General features: G+C 49.2%; 1 protein-coding gene across 11 annotated transcripts in view; it reads right to left on the reverse strand.

The window, feature by feature from the left end:
* Positions 1–6,571: 6,571 nt before the first annotated feature.
* The window catches only part of Akap13 (A-kinase anchoring protein 13), a 358,212-nt gene continuing 352,078 nt past the window's right edge, over positions 6,572–12,705 (reverse strand). For all 11 annotated transcript variants that reach the window (XM_047540454.1, XM_047540456.1, XM_047540458.1 and 8 more), the window contains 3 exons: positions 11,871–12,320; positions 10,050–10,377; positions 6,572–9,313 (listed from right to left, as the gene is read on the reverse strand). In XM_047540454.1, the coding sequence (XP_047396410.1) occupies positions 9,264–9,313; positions 10,050–10,377; positions 11,871–12,320 (828 nt within the window). In that variant the 3' untranslated portion in view covers positions 6,572–9,263. The remainder of the gene's footprint in view (positions 9,314–10,049; positions 10,378–11,870; positions 12,321–12,705) is intronic.

Genomic DNA, 12,705 nt, shown 5'->3' on the forward strand with positions numbered 1-12,705 from the left:
GTGCCCCTGGTTTAATCCCTAGTACCACCACCCCCACCCAAAAATAAATAAATAAATAAAAAGAGCAGTATTTTCCACTATATATTGTTCAGGGAACATGAATTACTGTGATATGAAACACTACCTCTTAAATGTTACTATACTCTTGCAGAGGTGGCTAATACCACATCAGGAGAGAGGGTGGCTGGGAAAGGGCAGGAGATGGCCTGGAATCCTGGGAGAATCTACAATGTGGCCCCACCATCTGAGACTTGCATACAGAGTTCAGGTCTCCAAGGTTGGCCCAGCCCAACAGAGCAGGTGGGGCCTTATCATCCCTGCCCAGCACCCCAACATTGCCTCTGGAGGCCTCTGGATTGTTCCCTTGAGCCCAGGCCCTGCCTGGTCTATTCCCTTCCCATGGGCACTGCTTCTGTCTCACTCCCTCTCATGTTTACCCTGCTGCTTGGCAGCTCTGGCAAGCCACAAGAGGAGATATGCTGCTCTTCAGGCTTGGAGCCCTGGGTATGCAAAGCTCAGGCATCCCTCAGACAGAGAACTGGCTGTACTGGATCAGGGGCCAGATGGTGACATACAGCCCCTGCCTCACCTATGCCTCACCTGCAGCATAGAAGTCGATCTCTGAGGTTCAGCCTGGGTGTTGCACAGCCTGAGCTTCTCAACCTTGGGTGCATATTGGAATCACCTAAGGGCACTAAAAAGTCCGGGCACTTGGGCTCCACCCCAGAGGCTCCAGTGTGGCCTGCCTCAAGTGTGACCTCTGAAACCCCCCCATGACTCCAGTGTGCAGCCAGCCAAGGCCGAGGACCACCACTCCAGTCCAGCCACCCCATTTTGCACGTCTGAAACATTCCAGGTCACACAGTCCTTCAGAGACAAGGCCTCACAACAGTGGTAAACTATCTACACAGTATTTATCCTGTGCTCCGTCCTGTCACTTCATCATGACAACCCTGTGAGGCTGCCCATTCCTACACTCCAGATGAAGAAATCAAAACTAATCCCTGGCCCAAAGCCCCCAAGCCCTGTCCTTCCTGCCGCTGCTCATGAACAGCCCAAATGTTCCTGCTGAATTGTTGCACAAACAGGACCAGGATCCCATGGAAGGGACCTCTCTCTCCAGGACCTCCCTCCTCCAAGGTGGACTGGAGCTCGTGACACTGCTGCTTCCTTTCTCCTGCCCTCCCCTCTCCTGTTTCTGCCTGTGGGAGTATTAGGATCACACCACTGCTCTTGAGCTTCAGTAGTCCTCAGACACAGGCGGATTCCCTGGCTTCACCCCTCAGGTTCTGACAAGGAGCTCTGGGGCGGGGCCCAGGACAGGCACTTCATCAAGATGCCTGGATAATATTAAGGCAGGAGATCCAGTGTCTGCCCTTTAGAAAGCGCTGGTCTAAGGGGAAAATCCCATCTCCCTTACCCACAAGTAGGGAGATCAAGCACCTCCGCAGGGTGTTGGGGCCGCTGGTGGCAGGCTCCTAAGGGTGCCTCAGCCAGTGTCTCACTCTAACAAGTCCCCAGGCCTCCATGAACTCATCCCCACAGGCAGAACACTGGCAAGCTCTTAGACCACGTGGGTCTGAGACGGTGGGGGACCAAGTACTCCCACCTGGCAGGTCATCTTGTACATACATTTCCTAAGGTGAAGTAGGCCTTCAACTTTTCTGTCCCTTCCTGCTTTTTCTCTTCCCCTGACTCCTGGGGTTTGTGCCATTATCCTCATACCGAGGAGACTAGCTCAGAAAGATTAAGCATGTCACCTTGGCACACAGGGTGTGAACTTGAGTCTCTGTCTCTTCCAAGCTGTCTCGTCTCTCTTGGCAGCGGACGAGGGTGAGAGGGTGTTCTGGGTCCCCTGGTTCCAGGTGGTCGGTCAGAGCTGCCTGACCTGTCTTTAACTTCAAGGTGGAGGGGACGGGTGCGTGCTCCACTGCTTTTAGGTGGGGGGCTGAGGTGCCACTCAGGTCCCCCTGGAGGCTCCAGCAGGGGCGAGACTTCCTGCTTCAGACCTGGCCCAGCTGGCAGATAAGTGGCGACCTCCAAGGTTCCTGGCACGGTCCTGCCCACTCTTTACTTCTTGCAGTGAAGGTGCAGGCAGGAGTAGGGGATCTCAGCCCATTTCTCGGGGGCGGAGGCTCAGCTTTCTGGCCTGAAGCCAGCTGGGGCAGTTCAGGCAGCCTCGGGGCTGGGTAGTCTGTGCAAACCAGCTCCAGCTAAGGGACAGATAGGAGGTTTGCTTTGGCTGTAGGGGAAGGCTTTCTACAAGAAGTGACAATAAAACAGCCAAGTGAGGGTCAGAGGGGATCTGCATCAAGCTCCCACATTCAACTTGTCACCACTGACCTCAAGCCTTTTCTGAAGCAGGGGGAGGCAGGGTTTACTCGCTTGTCCGTTTTCAGCACTGGAGTTGGAACCTAGCCTCTCTGTTCCAAGGTTTGTGCTACCCTGTCACTCACCCCTCAGCCCCCTCAGCCTGTCCTCCTGGACCAAGTGGGCACCAGTGTGGCCCTCTCCCAGATCTTTACCACTGGGCTGGCTCATGTCAGAACAGGCAGTGTTGTTTCAGATGGCCTCTTTTGGACCACAAGGACCAAGGCCAAGCATGGAACAAACTGTCCACCTTGGACTTCTCAGCTTAGAGTGGGGTGGGAAGTGCAGGGGTAAAAAGGAGGGCAAGGAAAGCAGGTCTGACTATCAGTGCACCTGTCAAAGAGCCATTGTGAGCTTCAGGCCCATCAGTTCTTCCACCGTGGACTCCTGGGTCCTTATCCTGAGGGGTAAAGAGTTTCCCTAGGAAGGAGGAGAGTCGCCAAAGGCTGCTGGAGGGAGAAGCCCACGGGGGACTGTTCACAGCTGTGTGGGCTGTGGGACTGTCTTGAGAGGAGGAGGCCTGATGGAAACTGGGGGCTGTTGGATACTCAGGGCAGCTGGGGATGGGAGAGGCAGGAGATGGGAAGGAGCCAGCTGAGGGCACCAAACTGGATCAGAGACAAAGGTCAGTGGGGTGCTGTGGCCAACATTCCTGAAATCTGAGGCACACACTTCTTCCTCTCAAGCCTGAGGGCCCCCTTACCCACTTACAACTCCTTTCCAGACTGAAAGATACCCACGGCGGGGAGAGCAGAGTTGCATGGGACTGGAAGGTGGTCCCCAGGCACCAAGGCTGCACAGGGATGAAGTGAGGGGTCACTCACTGTGGAGGGAGTTACTTTTATTCCCGCAGCTCAGCTCTACTTCTGTTGCTGCTCCGAAGGAAATGACAGGACCTGCAGACTGCACAGTCTCCCTCCTCCACAACCTCTTTACGGGTCCCTTCTGCTTTCTAGCTTAGATCTTTTGTCTTTTTGCATAGATTGCCCACTGTGGGCAGACTCTTGGCTGCAGACCTCATTTAGATGGATGGATGGCCACCCCCAGGCCATGAGCCTTCCCCTTGGGGATGGGGCAGGTTTGTGCTCACAGAGGCCCTGGGCACAGCAGCCCCTCAGGCAGGCGGGACTTAACACCCACACTGAATGGTCCGCCATCTAGGATCCTTGGAGCCCTCTGTGCTCTGTGCTTCTGTTGTTCTTTTAGAAGGGAAGAATGAAACCTTCTCGCCCTTTTTGCTTCCCAGACAGAGCCTGTCTGGCTCAGAACCAACTACAGTGGGGAGCCAGGAGGGAGGCCATGGGAACCATTCCTCCTGCCTGGCTGAGGTGTCTGGGTGGGATGGGGGTGGGTCAGAAGGGACCAGGCCGGATACTTCAGTGGGGGAGGGTCTTGCTGGAGTTGCAGTGACAGTGGAGGGCTGGGAAGTGGGTGAAAAGGGGACCAGTGTTTCCCTGCCTCACGGGGAGGTGGCTATTGCCAGGGATACAAAAGCCTCTGTGAAGAAATCTGTGCACTTCCAAGTTCATGGAAAAAGGGATGATCTGTGGCAGTCTGGCAGGACTCTTCAGTTGTTGGGGTGAGGAGGGGCAGGGAGGAAGGGCCACAGCCAGGCTTCTAGGCAGCTTCTCCATGTCCTCTGCATCACTCGAGGGCCAGTTCCAGCAGGCTCAGATTCAGAGTTAGGAAGCCAGTGACACAGGACACTGCGTTATCACATCCCCACACCCTTCCTCCTTTCTACCCTCATAACCTTCTGAGACCAGACCCTGCAAATCCCTATGGAGCTACATGCAAACTGGAGTTTTTTTCTTGAATTAGTTTTGGTAGCTGCTCATTTGGGGATGGGGTAGAGAAATTTGGCAAAGGCAGGCAAAGGAACTTTGAGGACGGTAGACTGAATACCCATGGTACACTTTGTTTTTGGTGGTGCTGGGACTTGAACCCAGGGCCATGTGCATGTGAGGCAAGCACTCTACCAACTGAGCTGTACTCCAGCCCCCAAAGCGAGGTAACTTTGATTGCATTGATTTAATGGAAATGAGTTTTCAACTCTGACCTCAGGGCAGATCAGTCACCCTCAGGGTTTGGATCTGGTTCCAGTAGAGGGTCAAACTGTCCCCTTGGTACAGGAATAACCCTTTTATTCTACTGGGGAGAAGGCTCTCCTCAGAGCTGTGGAGGGAGTAGTACCTCTTTTATTAAGAACCCAGAACAAGAACAAATCCCAGTAACAATCAAGACTTCAAAGGAAATTTATTTTCTTTTGAAAGGACTGAGGAGAACTTTACAAGAGTCTGAAGCCAGTAACTAAAAAGTAAGATAAATAAAATACAAAGCCAGTATGTTGTGGCAAAATTCCAGAAAACACACTGAAAAAAATCTTTAAAGTTTAAAACTGCTTCACTTTTATACATAATTACAAATTAATATACAGCATTAGGGTTTTAACCCACCTTTTTATTTAACAGGGTTTAGCACAGAAATGTTCATACAGCATCTGAAATAGCCATCGCTAGCGGAGGTGTGAGGTGTGCCCTCAGCGCCCTCTATAGGTCAGGCATTGAAGTGCAGACAGACAGTGAGGCTGACCTGGATCATAGGCAGACAGACTGGGCCATCCTTCATGGCATGGATGGCTATCTGTCAGGTGGTGGGGAAAGGCAGGGGGACAGCTCATACTAGGGGAGGTCTGGGGGGCCCTGGCACAGTGGCTCCATCCTGGTACAGGGAGGTCACCCGCTTCTGTGGTAAGGGACACTCAACCAGTAGGAACCGCCCATCTTTAAACCTCAGTGAGATGGAGAAATAATTCATGGCCTGTCTACTTTTTGACAAATTAAAATATATGAGTATGTGGGAAGCCCTTTTTTTTCCCCTTCTTTTTTTGGCAGCATTAAAATACTTTTCAAAACCTGGCCAGCAGGTAGTAAAATTCAAAGCTCTGGTTAACTAGGAATGTTATGCTACAATGAAAGAAAAATTAGGAACCAAACCCAAACAAACTCTTTGCCCTCTTAGACTCTGAGGAAGGGTGAGGGAGAGCAGCAGGGTTGGGGGACTACCACGAGGTACTGTTGAATAAAGGCAGGGACTCAGGTTACTTGTAGGCTTCCACATGCCAAGGGCACCCAGGCCCAGAGGGTTACACCCTTCTGCGGTGTCTGGGGCCATCTTAGAATCACCCTTCCTGATCACCAAGTCCACTTCCCAGGACTGTCCTTATATACATCACTCCCAGGGCTTGACTGTCCTAGGGGATACAACTACCATGCAAATACCAAAATCCTTGGGAAGAAAGAACTGAAGCTGGAAAAGGAGCCTGAGAGACAAAAGAATCAACTATAAAGTACTTCTATGGAGAGTGATTTCTGGATCAAATTCTGGCCTACAAAATTTATGGTTCCACCCTTTATTTAAAGATGGGGCCTATTTAAGCCCTTGCACAACACCACCATCACCACAACAAAGGAACACACAAAACCCCAAGGGTCTCAAAAACCTGTGCCTCCTCCTCCTCCTCCTCCTACTACTACTGAGGCCTTGGGAAGATAACAAGGGAGAAATTTAGCAAAGAGACAGCATTTAATGGCATAACCCTGAGACACAGAAGAGAAAAGAAGGTCAGGCCAGTACCTTTTCAAAAACCTCTTGATGAGGACTTCTTCCCCACAAGATGGCTCTCACAGGGTAAAGGGAATGTTGGCAGAGGTTGGATATGACAACTTGCATGTTTTCAACCCTTTTTCTAAAAAGAAAACAGTTCACATCTGATTGTCTCAAAAATGGTGCCAACTGATTAGAGAGCATTTAAAGTGCACGTCACCCAAATGGGATGACAACTACTGAGATGATCATAATTTGAGAGAAGATGCAGTCTCCTTTCAGAAAGCCTGGGGATTCTGGGTAGTAATTTCATCTTCCCCCAAAACATAACTTCAGGCATCTGCTTTTTTTAGCTTGATGGTTCTAGTGTGGGGAGCAGTATGGGAAAAACTGTGAAAACCACCCCTTCTCATGGGAGAGAGACCTACACAGAGTTTTAGGCTCAGGAACTAGAGCAGTTCTCAAGGTCACAAGCAAAAGCACAAGCAGCAGCAATCCCAGGTCACTCCCTAAGCACAATGTTCCCCTTGAGGCCAGTTTCAAAAGGAAAGGAGAGAGGAAGTCTGTGTGTGAAAGCACAGCTCTTGGTAAGTGGTTCTCTTTTTTCTAGGCCACAGACTATATTCCTAGCAGGACACTGGGAGACAGAGGAGAATTCAGGGGATTTTTTTTTTTTTTTCTTCCTTCTCATCCCAACTTGCCCAGTGAGAGAACCCGACCGCACTGTTTTGAGTTAGGCGTGGGGCAGAGGTGAAATCTGTTTTTTTAAAAGGACCACTAAATGACCAAAGCAAGCTAGATATTATAGCTAGTCAGGAGTAAACTACACCTGAAGAATGAAATCAAGGTGTGCGAGAATGCACAGTAACTTACAGAATCCACAGTGCTCTTTTGAAGACGGAGCAAATCTGATCAGCACTATTTCAAACATGGAGAAAAGGATCATCTGTCCTACCTTTGCATGGGAAAGAACCAGAGGTCTTGGTTCAAGACTGCCCTTTTGTGAAGGCCAGGTGGGCCAGAGACAGTGACAAGGACAGGAAGCCTGTGGTGGTTCTGAGGAAAATCAGGAGAGGCTTCAGCTATACCCGGGAGTTATGTGGACTGGTGGAAGGAAAAACTTTTTTGCTGTTTAGGTTCTTTAGGGAGGTACATTATGATTTCAATAGAAAAATCAGCTGGCTTCAGCCTTAAGGTTTGTGTCTTAAGAGTCAGAATCCTTTTATGACAAAAACAGGGAAAAAGCAATTCAGAGGTGGAAAGTTTCCTAATTCCTAAACAAGGAAGATGACATCAATAAAAGAATGAATGGGGAGGGGAGGGGAGGACTGGGAGGGAAGGGAGGAAGGGGAGGAAGGCCCTCAGTTTTCCTCTGGACCTTCAAGGCACTTAGAAAGCCAGTCAGTTACAAGTAAACAGCACTGGCTGCTACTTCATTCTCTGCGCTGATCAGATAAACTGTTGGGCTAGTATTGGTTCACCTTACAAACAAAAGAAAAACACACACACACACACACACACACACACAATAAATAAATTTAGGCTAAAAATTTTAAACCAGACCTCTTTCAAATAAACTGAAAGATAAATATCTCCATCTGCAAGGCCAGCTTGCAATTCATCAACAAGCACCAAGTTAGATCTGTGTTTGTTTTTTTCAAAGAATGTTCAAAGCCCCATGCTTCTGAGGGGCAAAAAGCAAGATCTGAATGCCACATTTGAAGTACAGAATTTTCAGGGTCTCCTCCATGGGGAGTACCAAGTGTGGCAGGTATTTGGGGCCTCAAGGGAAACCTTACCAATGATTATGCTGCACATAACATCAGGGAAAGCCTCAAGCAAACACAAATAGTGGAAAGAGAAGGAAAACCAGCAGCATTGTGATATCTTCAAGGGGCAAAGCATAATTATATGCAACTCTAGATTTAAAATTTTTTAGGAAACCGAGTTTTGCTGAGATTTCCTAATAGGGAATGAATGCTTCCAGTTACTGCCTGGTGCCGACCCTCTTCTCAGTCCCTGCTGTTGAAAACTGCTATAGGTAGAACTCATCCTGTTTGCTAGAACCTACTTCACAGCCAGCCATCCTAGCGTGTGTGCTGGGCGGACAACCTCGCAAAGCCTTGGCATGGCTAAGCTGGTGGGGGCTTCTGGGGTGGGTGCCAATAGGGCATGTGCTCTCCCACAGGGAGGACCGGGATGCAGCAACTGCCCTGGGGGAGCCCTTAGGAGGGCTATTCTGGGTGGTCAGTGACAACCAAAAAGTGTCACTAAACAGATAATGGTGAGGAGGCTTCTTTGTGCCTAGAATCCGTAGGGAAGTATCGTGGACAGCCAGTATATTTCTTCTGGATTTATTTTTTTTTGCACCAGGGATTGAACCCAGGGATGCTTTATCACTGAGCTACATTCCCTTTTTATTTTTGAGACAGGGTCTTGCTAAGTTGATGCGGCTGGCTTTGAACTTGCAATCCTCCTGTCAGCCTCCCAAGTTACTAGGATTATAGATGTGCAGTGCCACATCAGACTCCTCTGGATTTGATTTTTTTTTTTTTTTTTCTTTTTTAAAGGTCTGGGGCAATGAGATCATGGTGGTACAGATCAGGTCCTTTTTATACGTGTCAAGCCTTCTCTCACTGGTTTCATAAATGCTTGTTATCCCTTTCAAAATGAAATGAGAAATACATGCAAAAAAGGGGTGCTGTGTACACTGGGTGGTTTAAAGGGAACTCAATCTATTAGGACAACAGGATGAAGTACTGAATATCCATGTGCCACCTGGTCAGTCCAGGTGCTCCCTCTCTTGGGCTTTGCTAAGGCGCTCTGACATCTGGCGCAGACTGTGCACAAAGGTCATTGTACATGTACACAAACCCCAAATTATTTGTTGTTTGATTTTGGTTGTTTCCCAAAATAAAAGGCAGAGTTTCAGAGCTCATTTGGAAACACTCTTTCAAGCTGTTAGAATTCCTGACGTGTCCCAAATCATTGCCTGTACTTCTGGGGTCACTGTTTTCAGTGTAACATCCTGAGTAGGGCCAGCCCCACCTGTGAGCCTCAGCAGTCTCAGATAATGGCTGAAGTGGAATCTGAGTTTCCTTCCCCACCCTGACACTCAGACAATCTATTCCTTCTTGTCCAGGACCTGGGGAAGCCCAGGAAGACTGGATGCTAAAGAGCAATAGGCAACCAGCGTAAGGGACTTGAGCACGCAGGGGTGGCAGGAGAGGCGGTGCTGGGCACCACAGCCAGGCCAGGAGGCAGCTGCCTCAGCAGAAAGGAAAAGGTCAGCAGAAGATTTCTTCGCCTTCCGTTGATACTTCTGAAGCAGGACCATCTGGAACAGTGAAACCAAGAATGACAAGGAAATACTGGAAAAGGTGCCCTTTTCATTTCCTTCCCAGTCAAGTCCTCTGTGATGCAACAGGTGACAGGGGCCTTGTGGGCAATTCACTTTCTACACATGGGGCTTCCAAACTCGTGTGGTAAGCTAGCTCCTTAGTGATTTCTTCACTATTTTCTGTCCCTATAACTTACATGATCACTAGAGTTTATAAACAGGCCTACAAAAGGGAGAGATCAACTCCAATGGAAAGTACAGAAAAGGATTCAGGGAAAATGTGATAAGTGACTGGGAGGCATTTAGCACAGTTCAACCACAGGCTCTCTGGCTGCCAGTGCATTGTTAACCAAGCCTAGTTTCCTCATTTATCTTTGGGGCTTGCAGGACCTACTTTATACAGTCACTTGATGACTAAACCATTTGATGCTATTTTTCATCAGTTAATGGATGAGGACTAGAAAGGGAGGACCTGAATCACTTCATTTGGGCAAGTTCCAGTTCCTCAAGTGGGGAATGCTACAAAAATGGAACCTTACTCTACTGGGCATGTGTGTGCCACATGGCAAGGGGTTCTTCGATGTTAACTGCTCAAACATTCTTAGCAAGTGGGCTCGGCAAGATGATAGCCTGGCTTTCATATCCTTTTTCAACTCTCATGAGACAGTAAACTCTTCCCTCTTTTAGAATATGGACACTACAGCCAGAGGAAGACTGGGTAGGGGTGACTCACCACCAGGCTGAGAGCGGCTTCCTTTGCTCTTCTTTTTTTTCTCCTTCTTTTCCTTTGGCTTAGCTAACCCAAATAGGCGGGTGGAGGTGCACGATGGGGCCTGGCTCTGCCCCTCTGATACTCTGTTTGTCTGGCTGGTTGAACTCAGTATGTGAAAAGGACCCTTATCTTTGTGTGTCCGAGAGATGCTGTTCCTTTTTGGGGACACTGAAAGTTCTGAGTCCAGTGACCCTGTTTTGGTTATTGAAGGTGCAGAAGGCAGCAAGGACTCCTCAGGATTGGGAAAGAAGGATGGGATCCTCATCAGCTTGGTATGCTGATGTGAAACCTGCACATATTCAAGAGAAGGCATGTTAAACTGGAGGCTGTCAGCAGCCCTGCTGCCCACCCAACAGTTACTGGCTGAATCCAACTGGGTGTTTACCCAGTCCCACTGGCTATGTGGAACTCTGTCCAAAGGTTCAGGACTGCTCATTTGCTACTTTCCTCCAAATAGTTAGGATTCATGAACATGTTAAAAATATCACCTTTGATACCATTAATATTTCTATTCCACATGTCAGTATCATAAAAAATGAATAGTACCCTTGATGGGGCAGCTTAAGAGAACTGCCATTCCCTGAGAAAATAAGCAGAGCTGCCTATCTTAACACTGACTTACAAGGATCTAGATATTTCACAGCAGAGACTGAAGACCTGTCCAGGTTAGAGGGTAAGTAAAGTGAACTGAGCCTACACTGATCCTAGTCAAAGGTTAAACCAGAGATAAAGCCATTGGATCTGTGTTTTCTCAGTTGCCTGGGAACACTTCTGTTCTTAAGGCTATGCTGATTTTATTGGGGATGGAATCTATCCTTGTGTCATAAAAAGCAATGGTCATTTGTTGCCCCCTGCCATACGTCTGAAAACCTCTGTAGAAAGTGACCACTGGTCCCTACTTTGGAAGATGCCTCTTTAATTTTCTTTCACGGTCCCACTTCAATCAATGAAATTGGGTGGCATGAGCTTTAAAAACAAGGAGATCTGTGCACACTCAGGCTTTCTATCTGGTACAAGTTTCCATGTTCTAGAAAAACTGGACCACCACTGAGATAAGCTTAGGAGGCAGTATGCTGAGTGACTGAAACTCTCCCCATGTAAGCAGCAGCTACCGAAGAGGAAAAGTCTTCAGTAGCAGCAGGACAAACAAGGCCTGGAGAGTGCAGGTGTCTCAACACCCCCAAGTAAGCACATCATCTGTGCAAAGAGGGGTGGTGCCTTCCAGCCACTCACTGGATTGGCCTTTCCCTCTGTCACTGATCCCTGCTTTCCCCCATTCTTCTAGGTACTCCTACAATAGTCATCTACTGCTGTCTCCTGCATATTCTTGGGGCTTCCTTTACTCTTGGCGTTTCCCTATCATCTTATAAGTTCCTTTAGGTGGGGGCCATGCCTGGTTTCTTGTGCGGCACAGGATAGAGGATTTGGTCCCCAAATCCTGGATGGCCGACTGCCATTCTCTCAGACGTGCTGAGGCTACTCTAGCTGGTGCTGGTGGTGGCTAAGGAACTTCCAGTGAGTTCAAAGGGTTCCCTGACTTCCCTGGTCAAAACCCCCCAGTATGTCCATCTTCTTCTTCAACCTCCTAAAGATGCAAAAGGCAGATAAAGACACTTCTTCTCCCCAATCCCATCTCAGGGTAGAGCAAAGACTGCAAAAAGAGGTATCTCTGTTCACTTTTCTTATGATGCTTAGTGAACAGGGGACCCTTAGTTAAGAATGCCAGCCATTATGTGACCTTCCCAGTACGAAAGCGAGCCCTCCTGGTTGGGCTTCTATTACCTGACAGAAGTCCGGTTCCATCTGCCTCTGGCTGAGCCGTTCCACATCCCGCCGCAGTTGCTCCTGTTCTCTCTCCAGCTGTTTCTGGGCAGCACGCAGCCTCTCCAGGTCACACTGGTATGTGCCCTTCTTCTGCTGGAGCTCCTCTCGGTCCTTCTCCAGGTCCTGCTGCCCGCGCTGCACCTTCTCCTCACGCTCAGCCAGCCGAGCCTCACGCTCCCGCAGCTCCCTCTCCTGGGCCTCCCACTCCCGCTCCCGCCTGCGTTTCTCCTCCAGGTGCTGCGCCTGCTGCTTCTGGAGGTTAGCCAGGTCCTGGCGCTGCTTCTCCAGGCTGCGCTGCTTCTCCTGCTCGATAAGGGAGCTGGGGCGGGATGAGCTCCTAGTGAGCGCCCTCTCATTCAGCACCAGCTTCTGGTCCTCAATGTAGGTGTCTTGCTGTAACACCACACCCTGAGGGAGGCACACAGAGGACAGCCATGCAACTCTGACTCAGGAGAGCAGCCTCCTGCTGACTCCACACCAGGGGCACTATGAGGGACTCACCCTCCCACTGTGTTTTTAAAAATATTTTTAGCTGTAGATGGACACAATACCTTTTATTTATTTTTATGTGGTGCTGAGGATGAAACCCAGTGTCTCACACATGCTACAATCCCAGCCCCCCTCCCATTGTGTTTTAAGGGTCTAGTCTGATAACAAGATGCTCTAGAACAACTTTGGGCAGTTATCAAATATGAACAACAAAGGTGCAGGAACTTGCATTCATGTCAACCCTGGTCACATACTTTCTATAGTCACTTCTACATGCTTCCATCCCTAAAGTGGAGTGAGTGAG

The sequence above is a fragment of the Sciurus carolinensis genome, chromosome 2 (genome assembly GCF_902686445.1).
Source record: "Sciurus carolinensis chromosome 2, mSciCar1.2, whole genome shotgun sequence".
In the NCBI taxonomy this organism is placed as follows: Eukaryota; Metazoa; Chordata; class Mammalia; order Rodentia; family Sciuridae; genus Sciurus; species Sciurus carolinensis.